At 43.6% G+C, this 16,374-nt stretch overlaps 1 protein-coding gene across 1 annotated transcript in view; it reads right to left on the bottom strand.

The window, feature by feature from the left end:
* Window positions 1-16,374, bottom strand: part of HEATR1 (HEAT repeat containing 1) — a 326,965-nt gene that overhangs the window by 244,205 nt on the left and 66,386 nt on the right. The window contains exons 11-14 of the mRNA XM_085611426.1: window positions 15,197-15,314; window positions 9,868-9,975; window positions 8,026-8,121; window positions 3,437-3,525 (exon numbers count right to left, since the gene is read on the bottom strand). Coding sequence (XP_085467552.1) covers window positions 3,437-3,525; window positions 8,026-8,121; window positions 9,868-9,975; window positions 15,197-15,314 — 411 coding nt within the window. The remainder of the gene's footprint in view (window positions 1-3,436; window positions 3,526-8,025; window positions 8,122-9,867; window positions 9,976-15,196; window positions 15,315-16,374) is intronic.

Below are 16,374 nucleotides of genomic sequence, written 5' to 3'. Positions count from 1 at the left end.
GGCGACATCTAGTAGGATTAAATCTAGGCAGTCTGGGTGGTGTCTGGCAAGGCAGGAATTTGGCAGTGGATTTCTAAGAAAATCTTTATGCTCTTGCATTTTTATTTTTGTATAAAATTAAGTACTTTTAGTGAGACGGTCTTCTTGTTTTTAAGAAGGGTTGTTTCACATCAGATTTAAAGATTACAAGCTGACTGCAAAACATCAACTTTATCATCAATATTTTACCACTGGAACATGGAGCCACGAGGTAAGTAAAACGTAGCTTGTAAATGCTATACCTTTATTTGAAGGAGTGGGGGTTGAATGGATGAAATGTCTAATAAAGCGCAGCAAATGCTCAGAGGCATCTTGGCGCTATGCAAAACATTAATGAGGTGCAGTACGTTTTTGTTTTTTATTATTCTAGTATGTTATAGTTGATTAAAGAGGTAGGGTCATGCACCAGAACGTGCTAGTATTTTTTATATTTAAATATATCTTATTAACTGCTTTATTATAGCTAAATATAAATAACTATTAAATAGATTTGCTCAGACTAGGCATTCATTTTATTGTGTCTTATTTATGTCATGCTGCACATGAAATTATAACCCACTCCCTGCCTCCTACAGTATGCCTTTGACTGAGCAACTTCCCTACACTGGATAGTTAAGTGTTCAAAGAAAGTAACTTGGGTATGCAGATAGTGTGGTCCCGATCCTGGGTGACCAGTGGTAAATGACAATGGATACTACTTATGAACTACTGATTATCCCAGGACACAAAGAAAACGCCTCAAAATGTATTAATCTCGTCGGCTCAATTTTTGCACACCGCTGCTTTGGCGGTCAGAGTGAGTAAGTTGTTCAAAATAACAGCACGTCAACTGGAGCAGGCAAGGGGATGCACAAATGTTGGATTATCTGTTTTCAGCTGCTCCTTACTGGCACTGGTGGTCTGAGAATGCATTGCTTCCGATATCAACTGCCAAAAGAAATGGTTGGGACCTCTTGCTCAGAAAGACAAAAGTCACCAGAAGCCATTTTGTGGACACAGTTGGAAGCATTGCAAAGGGATATCCCACCTAGAGGAGCAAAGTCAGTGCATCAATTTGATTCAAGCAATCCCACAAGAGTTTGTACACTGGGTTAAACTGCTATAAACAACACACACTGCGAGGGCCCGCACAGGAACCCACATCTCTCAGTCCTACCCAGTAGGTCACGGCACATGTCAAGGTTGCCCGCTTTTATTCTTGTTGACACTTGAACCATTAGCCATTAAACTTTGGAAGGAGGTAGTAGAACATGGTATTCAGATAGACAATGCCACACACCTCCTCTCACTATACGCTGATGATCTCATTCTCTATTCAGATCATCTTCAGAGTGGACTGGGTCCTTTTCCTGGTATATTCACTCAATTCCAGAATAACTCGGGGCTACCATTAATGATTCCTAGTCTTATGCCTTTTATTTCCACGCCATGGAACAAATAGAGCCAACTCATTTTGGTCCCCTGGTACTCCCGGTTGCACCCACTACTTTCAAATATCTAGGTATACAGACATATAGAGGTACACTGGAGCTACTAGACGGTAACCTGGTATGGGCAATCAGGGCACTCAAAACTCAAATAACCTTCTGAACCTCTCTACCACTCTCAGTAGCAGGAAGAAAGAGTTGCTGTTTCAAAAAATGGTTATACTCCCGAGACTGCTTTACTATTGTACTAACTTACCGATAGTAATCCCGACCAATATCTTTAAAACCCTGAATACACTACTATTAGACTTAATATGGGGAAAGGGCCGCAAACGGGTGGGGCTCTCGAAACTCCAGTTGGGAACAGATAGAGGGGGTATGGGAGTCCCAGATTTTAGGGTATATTGTTATGCGAGTCAGCTCCAGTGGCTATCATACTGGTCTGCAGGCCATAACCTCCACGAGATAGGGATGACGCAGCAGGCATTGGACTGAGGTACCCTTCATACCCTGCTGCTACCTAAGGGACGGACCCCACAAGCGGCTCCCACCCTATTAAAAGCAGCCCTTATCCACTGGAAAAAGGCAATACAATACACTAATCGATTACTCACCTATGCCCCCAATGTCTCACTTTTGGGGATCCCCACGCCTGCAGGGGTAATTACAACTAAAAGTATCTCCAAGTGGACGTGTGAGGGAGTACACACTGTGGGGACTCTCTTCGGTGAGAATATGCTGCTAGACCACGAGAACTTTGCCAGAGAACAAGATGTCCCACGTTCCCTTTATATTATACATGCAAGAATCCGCAGGTGCATCAAGCGACACTGGGCACCAGATAACAAAGAAAACCTATGTGCGAATTAGTACACACAATATACCTAATGGGTAATGGGCAGCATTTGACCCGATGGCTATACAGGGGTATCCGCTCCCATGCTGCGACATCGCTGGCAGTGCTAAGAGAAAAATGGAATGCGGACATTGGGAGAGAATTATTAGATAAGGAATGGACATCCTTTTGGTGTATCCCCAAAACGTTTCCAGAAACTCAAAAATTTTATTAATTCAATATATGTTGCTACACAGGGCCTATCTTACGCCGCACCGGTTAAGCAAGATGTATCTGGATTTGGAGACCAGTGTCCCCGTTGTCTGGCACAGGTGGCAGACCTGGCACATATGTTGTGGGCCTGCCCGTGCCTGGCCGCCTTATGGGCAGTGGTTACAACTCTCCTTAGGAATGTGACCGGTGTGGGGGGTGACACTCCCGAATACTGTATACTGGGACTGTGCCGTAAGCACAAGAAGCAGACAGTCTCACACCGATTTGCTGATTTAGCTCTGATACTATCAAAACTAACTATCACGATGTGGTGGAAACGCGCTGTACCCCCGACTGTGCTTTGCTGGCACGGAGAGGTGGTCAGGTGGGGGAAGGCTGAAAGTATGGCGATACAGAGGGAAGAACGAAGGGACTTACAGAATAACCCTATTTCATTGGAATGGGATGCAACGCTAGAAGTATTTATATCCTCAGAACCCCCACCAAGGTAAACAACTGTACCGTATACACCCACTGGTCACCATTAAACGAGAAATACAGATATAGAGCCCCACAAGTAATAACAATACAGGATTGTGCATGGTTGGGATGTAGTTGCATCCTAAAGGGAGGGAGGGAGGGGATTGGGATAATATGCCGACATGTGGATTATAAAGATACCCTTAAATGCTAGTGTTCATACTGTTATGTATATACCAATGCCTACAGTTATTACTGTAATTATACCCCCCAATGTCATTCATGATGGTCGCAATGGATGATTATCCCAATTGGGATCACTGGTATGTATCACTAAAATGTATAATTGCTGATTTGTCGGAATGTTCTGCATGAAAATCAATAAAATGTGTTTAAAGATGAATCCATCAATTTGATTCAAGCACAAGCTAATTATACATACCATCGACCATCTTGTGAAAGATCCACTCTCCGGAAAAGATTCAGCAGACTGTTAACTTTGTCTTCTGGGTCAATATGCTCACAAAATACCTTTAAAAAAAAGGAAACAAAATAGCGGCTATTTGATCCGGAGCATTCTAATTTACAATACAATTTACTGGTTTATATTGCTACTGTTTAACAATAGTTTTAAATATAGATATCTTCAATTGCACTGTTCTTGTGTGTTTCGGTGTAGGTATTTGTACAGCGTGGACACGGTAAGAAGCACTGAAATATGATTCATGATCATTTACATTGAGACAGAATATCAGAGTGTTCAAGGAGTGTTTTTGTTTTATAGTGTAAGAAGTTAGCCATCAAGACCACAAACTGTTGTGTGGTATTATTACTTATTGCTCAGAAGTACAATATCCTAACTGATCAGATGTCTAACACTGTGCACAGCATAAACAATAAGTGTTACTTGTCACATGTCATCTAAATTCATCAGGACAACACAAAAGAAAAGCAATGGCGGAAGAGAAGTCGAAAACATTTGATAATTATTCTTAATTTTGCCACATTGCCTGCCATTGACCTTTAGTGTTTTAGAAATACTGCACAAAAATCACGTGTTTTTAGCTGAAATACTTAATTCTACAAAGTGAATACCACTGGTTCAATGTGGATCAATGGCCTCGATCTGCAGTAGCATTTAATGAAAACTTGGTTGTGAAAGTCTAATAAACAGAGACGCATCATGTTTCATGTGCTGAGGATCATGTATGAAAGTATCAAATCAGCCCCTTAATAAACACACAAGTAACCCCTGCTTGTATATTACTATCTCTTTTCCAACTCTCATTGATTGTAAGTAGCACTGACGGAGAAGAGGTGCACATAAAGAAAGGGCACGGAAAAAGGCAATAGAAAAAAAAACTACTGGTATTTCTGCTTGGATAGTTATTCTCAGGTGGTTATTGGAAGGAGATGGCTAGTAATGTAATGCAGAGTTTATTTAGCTTGTACTACCACCAAGTGGGGCACTGAAGTGGTTGCCTACATGGGCAGCAAGGTACACAGTGTAGAGTGTGTGGCTCGAATGGTGTTGTCTTTGTTTTTGTATCCTATGTAGGAGGTGTTTCCATGTGGTGCGCGAGGACCACAGTAGGAATGTGCACCATTCTGACATGGTTACCCCACGCCTTTTTCACACAGGAAAGAACCCAACGGCGGACTTTTCAAGTCTACAACTCACTCTTCGTTTAGTGAAATCAGAAGTCCCGTGCAGACAGAACGACTTGAGATTGAGAAGTTTGTTACTTATCAGGCTAACATTCAGGGGGACACCTCATTGCCCCATGAGAAACCTTATTTGCCAGCATACACAGCTAGAATTATGATCGGCACATAACTGGGATACTACATACTTCCACAAGATATTAAGCCCTGATGAAGTTCCGATAGAACGAAGCGCGTTGGCTGGACGAAGTATGTGAAACAAGAAAAGATGATGGAAAAATAAAGACTTTGTTAAAATACACGAGTAGACTACTTTACCTGGTGCACCTCCACATGCTTTGATTAGCCCCACTCTTTGCATGGTATTTGATGTGATTTCGACTGAAAGTGCTCTGTGTTCCTGCTGACCAGGTCCCAGTACCAGATCTCTTTCCTAAAACAGTGCAATTGTTTTCCCCTAATTGGCAATACCTTTAGTACCCTCTGTACATCCCTAGTAAATGAGACCCCTGGTACCTCAGGCCAGAGGTACCAAAGAAGGTCCCTAAGGGCAGCAGCACAAATTGTGCCACAGAGTAAGGGACCCCTCACCAAACTCATACAAGACTGCCATTGCAGGCTGAGTGTTTTGGTGCAGGCAAAAGTTAAAACACAACATGACACACATCATTGTATGCCATGCCCCCTAACACTGCATGTAGTATTTGTAAGTCACCCCTATAGCAGGCCTTACAGCCCTAAGTCAGGGTGCCTTTTATTACCTGTGAGGACATATCTGCATGCCACCTGTGCTGATCAGTTCCATTACTGCCAGTGCAAGTGAACAAGAAAGCCATTTTAAAACATGTGCTGGACCCTGGTTTAAACTAGTTCAACAGCTACATGATGGCTTCACTTAATACAGGGATGTTTGGTATCAAACATCTTGTATTAATAAACGCACACCGATTACAGTGTAGGATTTATTGATACATACACCCAGAGGGCACCTTAGAGGTGCCCCTAAAAACCTACCAGACACTGGGTGTTGCCTGACTGGTTTTCCCCAGCCTGGCAACAGAGACGAGTTTCTGACCCCCAAGGGTGAGGGTCTCTGCTCTCAGGAGCTCAGAAACAAAGCCTGCTTGGGCAGTGGGTGTTCACACCCCCTCCCCACTGGTTGACCTGCAGAGTAGCATTCCAAGTAAGGGGACCTTCAAAGAGCCATTGCCTTTGAAATGCAAATCTGGCTTCCCTCACAGGAAAGGATGCTGCTCCCCCTTTGTCCAGAGCCCTTTGGCACCTGGACAGGTGGGAACATTAGATAGTCAGGTATGTGTGTCCACCCCCAGGCTAGGAAAAACCCCTAAGGTGGCCTAACCTGAAGTGGATATGACTTTTCAGAGTTGGCCATCTTGGTGATGGCAAACTTAGGAACTCTGGGACAGGGTCATACCCACTTGCCACAGGAATATAGGGGCGTAATGACCACAGGGGTCAGTAGCCCACTGGCTACTACCCTATACTCCCCTAAATTCAGTATTTAGGGGCACCCTTTGGCACCAGAAAAGCAGATCCTGCTGACCTACGAAGATGGAGGACACTGAAGAACCACAACTGACTTAGCACCAGCCCTGCCAACCTGTGTGCTGTCCCCCGTCAAATTGTGCCAGTCGTCTTGTCCTGCAAGCTGCAGTGCCTAAAAAAGCCTGGGAGGACTGCCTGCCTTCAATAAAGGCCCAGGAACTCCCTTGAAGCAGCGGAGCAGCTTCCCTGCATCCTGCAGGAACACAAGCAGACCTGAGAGGACTCCAAGACTGCAGAAACCCGACACCTAAGGCCACCACTGCAGCCATCACTCCAAGTTGAAGAGGGCCAACGGTGCAAGCGTGGTCCCCCAGTCCTCCAGAGATGCCTTGGACCTTGCCCCCTACTCACCTAAAGTCCCAGAGACCGGTCTCGTAAGTCACTGTACTCTACTTGAATGCCCTACTGGTTTTTCCTCCCTTAGGATAACATTGCAGCTTCTTAAAAGTTTAGAATTTTTAAACATAACAGTATTTCTCTAGCAAAACATACTTACCTGATCGTGTTGATTCTGGTGCCTAAAAATATATAAAGATAAGCGCTATATTTATAAATTGGTGTGGATCTCCTTATTGAGCCGTGTGCATAATTTATTGACTATGGTGTGCATTTGCAGATGTCTAACACTTCTCCCTGATAAGCCTAAGGCGGGCTCGACCACACTACCTCCTAGAAGAGGACCCTGGGCTTGCTAGAGCAAGCCCCTGACCACTCATAAGGGAATACCTGGACTCTTTGCACACTATATCTCTTTTTGATATACCATATAAAGAGCCAGCTTCCTGCAACCACCAAGGTGCAAATACTGTATTATCAAACACAGCAGTTAGCAGTTTGATGGATGAAGAGGTGTGAGAGATTGACATCCAGTTTACGGTTTCAGTAAGCGGACAAGTTTGAGTAGCGCTGGTGGTCCCTTTTTGTCGTTTCTTGTGATCATAATATACCTAGCTGGTTACCGCACTGGGTTGTCCACCCTAATATTTTGTTTAAATGTTCAGGTCCTGAGCCCTTTTGAAGAAGCTAATAGCAAACTATCAAGTACAGCTTCAAGTAAATTGAATGTGAGGTGTCTCAAGACATACTATCAAGTACAGCGGCAAGTAAATTGAATGTAAGGTGCCAAGATGATATTGAGTCAGGGTTTTTGCAGGAGGTTCATAGAGTAGTAAGTAGGGATGGATTTCTTTGCTTTCATTTATAAGCAACAAAAAGAAGCAGATTTTCCCAATAAAACTGTTTTACCAATAAATTGGGATGGCATCAATAAGTCATACACTTTATGTATTGTTTACAAGAGCCCAGAAAAGACAATTCTGTGCAGGAAAAAAGTCAGTGACTGAAAACAAAAAAAATATCAAGAGGAGCAAAAACCTGCTGGACCACGGCATCATTGAAACGCTAATTACAAATACTAAAATTGCAATATTATCAAAGTAAAAGGGGGACAACATTAAAATGTAATTATATATTTCTAGGATACTGTTCACAGTACTGTCACATCAAATCAACTATCTCCACTCATTGCAGTATATTACAAGGAAAATTGAAAAGCACGACATTGCTGGTACCTGGAGAGGGCCTGAGTGGAAGAACAGACAGCCTTTCGGTGAAAAACATTTGGCTAGAATCTTTATCATTGAATTAAAAAACTATCTGTAAGGAAGCCATACAACAAATTATGTGAGTGTAGTTGGGCTGGGCCAGATTTGTGGTTGTATTATTAGCAGGTCACGTTAATGCCAATACAAAAGTCTAATTATTAGCATATCCTTTGTGATTTCCAAACTTCAGACATACCTGAAAGGATGAAAGAGCAGCCAGCACAACATCAAGGTTATCGTCAAGCAGGCGAGCAAAAATGGCTTCTCGAATGAAGGACTCATCAAAACCATCCTGAGTTTAAAGGAAACAGTTATCAGAAATTACAACATGGAATATACAACATGGACAGTAAGCATGAAGATGCAATTAGTTGATCAAATGTATTACTTTTAATTGACTGGTTTTGTAGATTTGTGTCCAGAAGCAGACACGAGTATGTGACCACCACATATTTAAATACAGGAGTTGAGTACTTATTTAGTAGCCTGGGTAAGACCCTGATATAGAAGATTTGAACTTTTAGAACTTTCATATTTGCAAACCTAGCTTCATGCTCAGATGGCTACACCCAGACGTTTTACAAAAAGAAAATGCTGGTCTTCCTAGCCAGAATTCTCCTCAGAGCCTTGATTCAGCTATGGAAGGCTGACAGTATGATGCCCAACTGCTGAAAAGCAACCATTACGATCTTTCAGAAAACCAGGAAAGGATGCCCCTAAAGTTAAGTCACACTGTTGCAAATTAAGTGGATGTCAACAATAGCATCTCCATATAAGAAGACAATGTTCTTTTGTATTTGCTACTCCTGAGCTACAAGCTAAACTCTAATAAAACCAAGTGCCTCAGACAGGAACACACTACAGAAGCATATTAGGACATTCATGTGGGGGAGGGGATCATCCATGAATCTTTTACAAGAATCTTTGAAATACTAAAACTTGAGGGTGGACTGGACTTGCCATATCAAGTACTTTTCGGTTGCACCGCTGCTTTCTTGCAGGGGCGTGCATTCTTCTGGACTGCTCCGGGTTCCAGATTAGAAAACCCATTCACTTATTCTGCTAAATACAACAATCCTCACATGTGGGTCACAATAAACAAAAAGAGGCTGACGTCTTTATATTCGGTGTGCCCACAAATGGTATGTACAATCAGAAACCCCTTCAATCTGCGGGCTCATCTGGCTCTGAACTAGAAGTTTAATACCAACCCAGCAAGGCGTAATAGATTTTGCCACAAGCATAGATAAAGCCCCCATATCTGGTTGCCCTCACATCTGGTTGCCCTCACATCTGGTTGCCCTCACATCTGGTTGCCCTCACATCTGGTTGCCCTCACATCTGGTTGCCCTCACATCTGGTTGCCCTCACATCTGTTTGGGAGAAGAATACTGCTCTCAATTTACAGGTGGTGGGTGATGTGGTAACATTGGAGGACATGCTCAAGACTTTTGACATACCACAAACACATTTTTACAAATATTTGAAGATTATACACTCCTTGCAACTAAAGCTACAGGGGAAGGAGGGGAGCAATTTCATCCTGAAACAGACCACAAGACTCAGATCAAACGCAGAAAGCACATTTCTCGGGACACTTCGCTTCCAGGTACTATGAAGGTGTGCTTAATGTGGATAAGAAATGTCATGCAAGGTTTAGATTCAAGAGGGAGGAAGAAAAAGTCTGTGCGTTCCTGGTTATATCTTTGCTTCGGAGTTCAGTGCATTGGTCTTGGAAACCTTTGGATTAAAAAAGTTTAAAGCTTGATTTTATCTTTTTTAGACTGTATTCGAGGTTTGAAAAACCATCCCTGTACAGCTGTGTCTTACAACAACTCTATCAATCTTTACGAAACAGCTGAAACCTTTTTGGATCTTTGTTCTTAGTACTATGACATTCTATTGATCCATTGATCTTTCCGTCAACTGATCTATTGTATTTTTTACATCACACGTTTCCATTTATTTGTATGCACTTGAGGTATCTTTAAGTGATGTCTGCACCAGATAAAAGTGGTGGACAGATAAAAACACCTACCTTTGATGTTTCAATGATCTCTTTAAGATGCTGAAGTGCAAGGTGTCGGACTGCAGGTTGTGGATGATTCAAACTGAGTAGTAGGGAGGTGTCAGAATCTGCCAGCAACTGAAAATTAAAATTAGCTCTTAATTCAGGAAACTCCTCACCACAAAAACACAGACACTGATACAGAGGGCTGACAGAGAGACATGGATTAAGAGTGAGTTACAGACAAAAGCCCATTGAAAGATGAATAGAGTTAAATATTTAAACAGGAGATTGAGGATGAATTCACTTGCAAATACAAAAGGGCATGGCACTAGACACAGAGAAGAGCAAATAAACCAGAATACAGATGGAGACACAACAAGAGAAACAAGCATGGCAAATGAAAGACAGACACAAATGGTTGGATGTGGAGCACAGGACTAGGGAACCAGGGGGACAGACAACATAGAGACAGATATATGGTCATCAAGACATGGGCAGAGGAAAGCAAACACTGACAAACGCACGGGCACAGGAACATAAACCAAGTGATATGGGTACAAACACAGTCTTGTCTACAGGAAGCTACAGAGAGACAAGCACAAAGACAAGCATTTTCAATGCAATAGGTCTCGCATTTGCGAGAGTTTAAGCTATTGACATTGCAAATGACAATGCTTTTTATTTATATGTTTTAAAAACAACACATAAATAAAAGGCATTGTCATTTACAATGCCAATAGGTCAAACCGTCGTAATTGCGAGACCTATTGCATTGCAAATGATTGTTAACAGTTTCGGGGCATTTCTAAACGAGAGCCCGGTGAAAAGAAAAGAAGATAACAACGAGAATTGTCTGTAAACTGACGTAATCTAGCACCAGCCATCAGCCGAGGGAGGTCTGTAACGGTCGTGCTCTATGTCCGAGCCGAGGGAGGACTGTAACTGTCGTGCTCTGCCTCCTTCAATGAGCCAGGGAGGTCTGTAACTCTACTGCTCTGCCTCTGTCTATGGGTCCAGGGAGGCATGTAAACTGTCGTGCTCTGCCGCCTTCTATTAGCCGCGTGGTCTGTAAACTGTCGCACTCTACCACCACCTATGAGCCGAGGGAGCTCTGTAAACTGTTGCGCTCTACATCCATGAAGAAGCCAGACTGTAAACTGCAGTGCTCTGCCTCCTCCTATGATCTGAGGGAGGTCTGTAAACTGTTGCAATCTACGTCTGAGCCAAGGGAGGTCTGTAAACTGTCGTGCTCTGCGTGCCGCGTGACAAAGCATTCTAAGACCCCACCTGCGGGTTACAGGGCATTAACTTAAAAAACCTGCAGCACCCAACAATGTTCTCCCTGTCACTTGCAATTAAAACACCGCCCTCACGCCCCGCATCCTTCGTGTTCAATAGTGAAAGCAGATAAAATCACTCGCAGGTGTCCGCGCGGCAGAATATAAAGTGCAAACCAAACACAGGCCCAGCTGGGCGACTCGTTTGCCGCAACTGCAATCGGACATTACTTGGAATATGTACGCCTTGTCTGTATGGCATTCGCTAAAAAAGAAAAATCTTTGAGGTGCCGTTATTTCATGCTATGCCATGTGGGACAGGGCTGGTATTCATTCACAAAGTACCACAGAAGGACATACAATATGTGCCTCAAAAAGTCAAGGAACCGGTCATATCTACTGCCAGTAAGACGCCCTTTTCTGTATCTCTTCCGCAAACGGCGCCTCCTATTGCCCTACAGAATGTAGGTGAACAAGGACGGCTTGTCAGTGGGAGAACGCCCCAAGACGCGCATCTACGCACAAAGGCAGCTTGCCTGCGGGCTGCGGAGGACATGAAATTTCAAGAGGACTTCCAACCTAATCAGGATAAAATCTGCCCTGGTACCTCCCACCCATCGTGAACTTCTCTTCGTGTGGGCCTGGTCCTCGGCAGCGGCACTTATGAGAAGATAAAGCCTCGGCATCTTCCTGCAGCCGCCTGAGGACAGTAGCAGCTCTGGGGGTGGGTGGCGCCCTCCCCCGCACGCCTATCGATCTCATTAGGCTGAGAGCTTGGCAGGAGGCTGGGGTGGTGAGCTCATCACTGGACTGCAGACACCCAACGCACACACGGCACGCCGCCTCTCTAGCAGCCTCGCTCACGACCCCGGGTCCCAGTCTGTCACCAATCTTGGTGCCGGTCCAGGAAGTCGGTGGTGTAATCGCTGCGGCTCCACTGAAAATGTCTACTTATAAAAGTGTTTCGAGTAGATAGGACATGGACTACAGATGCCACGTGAGCCTTTGCATCCAGTTAATCACACTATAACTAGAGACAATGAATACAAAATAAATAAATACAAATAAAAGAAAGCGCTCGCCATTGTGGGAAGAGAGACGCTTGTTTATATTTGCATCGCACTTTCAAAAGAGAAAGCGCGATGCAAAAATAAACACCCGGCTGAGTGAAACAGATGTGTAAATTCCTTCACGACAGTCTTGAAGCGGACGACCCCGTCCGGATGGGCCGTCCAAAAGGGAGACAGGGCGGTAACTAAGAAGCATCCTTTTCAATTGGAAGCCAGCGTTTGCAGAGCGAGCACTGCATGTGCGCTGCAACGCTAGGCGAGACCTAATAAACAAGCATTTGCAGTGCAATAGGTCTCGCATTTATGCAAGTTTGAGCTATTGGCATTCTAAATGACAATGCCTTTTATTTATATTTTGGTTTTTAAAACATATATAAAAGGCTTTGTCATTTACAATGCCAATAGCTTAAACTCGCGTAAATGCGAGACCTATTGCATTGCAAATGCTTGTTTTCTGGAGTAATTAGACAAATGATGAAGTTATGATGCTTCAGTAGCATTACACCACCATTTCTTGAAACTGCCGTACTTTAGTCTGCACTGCCTTCCAAATGCCAGGTTTGGACTCAGTGTACATTGCATGTATATTTTACACCTATGCATCACCACACATTTCCAGTGTTTTCTAATTACTCTGCAGCTGTATCGTTTTGGTTCGAATCTTTGTGCGAGAGAACAGAGTAATCAGAAGATGTTTTGGTTGTTTAGTTAAAATCAACAAAACAATATATAAACGGTGAATGGTATAGTGGCAAGGATGAAAGCCTAGGACACAGCGACGCAATAACTCTTTTGTTAATTCGTAAACATTTCTGACCTACTTCTGCACAAATTATCCATGATGTAGATTGAAGTGCGCGGAATTTAAGGACATAAGTGGCCTGCATTTGATTTACTCCTGGAAAAATGTTGATGTGAATAAGTAAATGCTCCGACAACACCTGCGGGTGGTAGTGATCAGTATTAGGCGGCGCATTATTTTTCTCTGCAAAGCCTACCTTTCTTGTTGAAAAGCGGAAATACCAGCTAACAAGATTCCTTCAGTACCTTACAGTCAGTCAGTCACACTGTACGGCTCACTAGGGGGGAAATCGATATAAATGCACAAAGGAGAAGTGTCTGCCTCTGTCTTTCTAACACAACAGTTTGAAAAATCCATTTTCATTGCTGAAGTAAGGAACTCCGGGCAGTGATTTATTGTGACCGGCATCGCTTTGCGGGTGGTGGAAGCGCTTGGCCACGGGCCTCCTGCCACACAAAACACCCTAGCTGTTGCAATATGTTGAGCTGCCTGTCATGTACTGCTCTGGTGTTTAAATTGAAACGCCATTTGTTGCATCGACGGTAACCCGAAACAAACACAAACAAAAGGTAAATACGAACATCTGCAAGGGACAAAATGAGTGCGAAGCTGAGAGTACCGCGGGCTTAGACCTGGCACCGAGGCTTGGAAAAAAAAAGCGGGAGCCGCACCTCGATGCGCGGTGCACGACGGAGCCATTTTAAATGATGACCTTTTCACAGTGGCACTGATGAAGCAACTAGGACAGGGAGCGAATATGAAGGCCTCGGGGAAGAGGCTGGGGCATAACTGTAGACAAGGTTAGAATAAATTGACCTTCACACACGGAATAAGGAATGTATTAATTAGCTGGGGTCAGATGGATTCATGGGTTTGTTGGCAACATTTTCTGGGTGTTACTCCATTGCTTTAGAAGGCGCAATGTGGCTAAGTGATTTTTTTTTTTGCTGCAAGAAGAAAAAGAAGCACGGTCCCGAAAGTGAAAGAGGACCGCGCTGCAGCCGGAGCATGGGTGGATACTGGCCCCCCTCGCCCCAACCCAAGAGCAGGGAGAGCAAGCATGTTACAGAAAGGAGGGTTCACGCGCCCCTTCCCTGCTGCTAAACACGAGTGAAAGAACAAGCATCGATCTCTTGTCTTTATGGGGCCATGAGTTTCTAATTAGAAACACATGGCCCCACAAAGATAAGAAAGTGCTTTGCGACAGCAGCAAAGCAGGCGACCCAGTCGGATCGGAGGTGGAAGGGCATCCACAAAAAACTCTCATTTCCAATGGCAGGCCACCGATTAGCATAAACGGTGACGCCAGCCAATGGAAATGAGGGACGGGGCTTAAAGACCTTTTCTGAAATTCCTCTCTCACAAAATTTCTCGCCAGCGAGCAGCGCATGCGCTGCAACGCAGGCGAGACCTAAAAACAAAGAAGGTTGGCTTGGAACACAGACCTGAAAACTGGACAACAAAGATGCAGTAAATGACTACAAGAATTAGACAACAGGATAAACAAGAAGGCAAGAACATTAAATCATGGGGAGACTAACATGGGTGCAAGAGACATGGGGGCAGGGAGATGGGGCAAGAGGACATGTGATGCATGCTGACTTCCCCCCCTAAAAAAAGACAGATCTATGGTAATCAGAGCTTGCATAAACTATGATTTACTGCACTAATACTCTCGGCATGCCTAACAGGATCATTAATAAACCTAAGTGTCCAAAATGCTCACGTCCGACAAATCTCTTAGCCTATAAAAAAGATCTTGGTTCTCCTTTGCATGCAGCTTCTTACACTGCCTCCCAGAAAGCACTTTGCTGCAGTTATTGATGTTCCATCCTTTTAATGTCTTCATTCTCAGTTTCCCATGAAGCCTTACCCCACCCAGCGTTTCTCAGTTACAAGGTTCACCAAATACATTCTAGTAGACTTCTCAGATTCTTTAACAAACTAGGCATGAAGTGCCCCCTTCCTTAAACCAGGTCTCTTTTATTTACTTCTGCTCGATTATGAAACCAAATTTAAATTGCTGCCTTTTCAGAACATAACCATGATGAGTAGGCGAGTGTATGTGTTCATCTATCTGTGTGTGCTTCAGCTGTGGTTTCCAGTAATGCTATCTGTCCTCGCCTGTCTCCCTGTGTGTTGTATATCCATTACCCTACCTACAAACGTTCTGACCTTTTTAACACATTTTGACAGCTGGCTTTTACCTGATATTTTCCACCACTTGTGGACAAGGAAATGAACTGGTGAAATAGGTCTTGCTCAGTTTTATTCTTAACATCCTTCAGATGCTCCTCCAACACCAAGTCTAGAGATTGTGGATACCTGCCAAATCCCAATGAGACAAAAGCAGTTAGAACAAAATGAATCATGTCACACCAAAGCAAACTAAAGACAGGGGTCACCAGATACAATGGCGCTGAACTGTACATGTTTGCTGTGGAAAAAGAAACAGGTTTGGGCTATTTGGCACACAGTTATACTGGATATTAGCCGTTTCTGATCACATCTTCTAGCATTGGAATTAGAACAAAAGTGAAAGCAAATGAACTATACATATCTAATGCATTCCCATTTTCTGGACGCAAAATAGTCAGAATTTCAGTTTTCTTTTGTGTCAATCAAGTGCCCAAAAAGTGAGATCATCAGATTCTCAAAAGAGTACTCACCCTCGCTGGTTTGTAGGTGTGTCTCTGCACCTTCTCACTGTGCCCAAAAGTCCCCTACAGCAACGGTACCCTACCCTGGCACCTGTACTAGCTAGGGACATATCAGGCCCATTTGCAGGAATTGTTTGATGTGTGAACTGAGAATACAAGACACCAGTCAGTAAGACCAACCGTTCAAAACTAAAAAAATAATCTGGAGCAAATAACCAACAAGATTTAACTGAAGTAAACTCTCCGCGCCGCTCAGGCTTCTGCTTATACAAAATCAAAAATGCAGCACCTGATTGCATCTGTACAAAACTCAAGATACTTCCCCACTTGTTTTGCAATGATATGCACATTAAGAACTGAGGTGCTATCTGCGAAAATGAAATTGGCGACATTAGAATTTACAGAACCCTTCTGTAGGTCAAGTTCCTCATTTTGGAAGAGCACAAACTAGACATTCTCCCTATTGAGCATCACTTAAGTGTTAACTAGAAGTGGTTTTCTAATCCTTCATCTATAATTAGGTCTACTTGCCTGCTCGACCTTGCCATCCCTGAAGAGTCAAAGTACTGAAGAGTAGATCTCAGCAATACAGTTCATTTGTACCGTAGAGGTCGGCCAATATGTACCACAAGGATTGCTTGGGACTTTAGAATCCCCTCCGATCCCAGAAAATTGACAGCAGGGGAAACGCCTCCCTGCTGAAATGCAGTAGGGTTCTCTCACAA

The sequence above is a fragment of the Triturus cristatus genome, chromosome 6, assembly GCF_964204655.1.
Source record: "Triturus cristatus chromosome 6, aTriCri1.1, whole genome shotgun sequence".
Lineage (NCBI taxonomy): Eukaryota > Metazoa > Chordata > Amphibia > Caudata > Salamandridae > Triturus > Triturus cristatus.
This window is presented reverse-complemented; position numbering and strand designations above follow the sequence as displayed.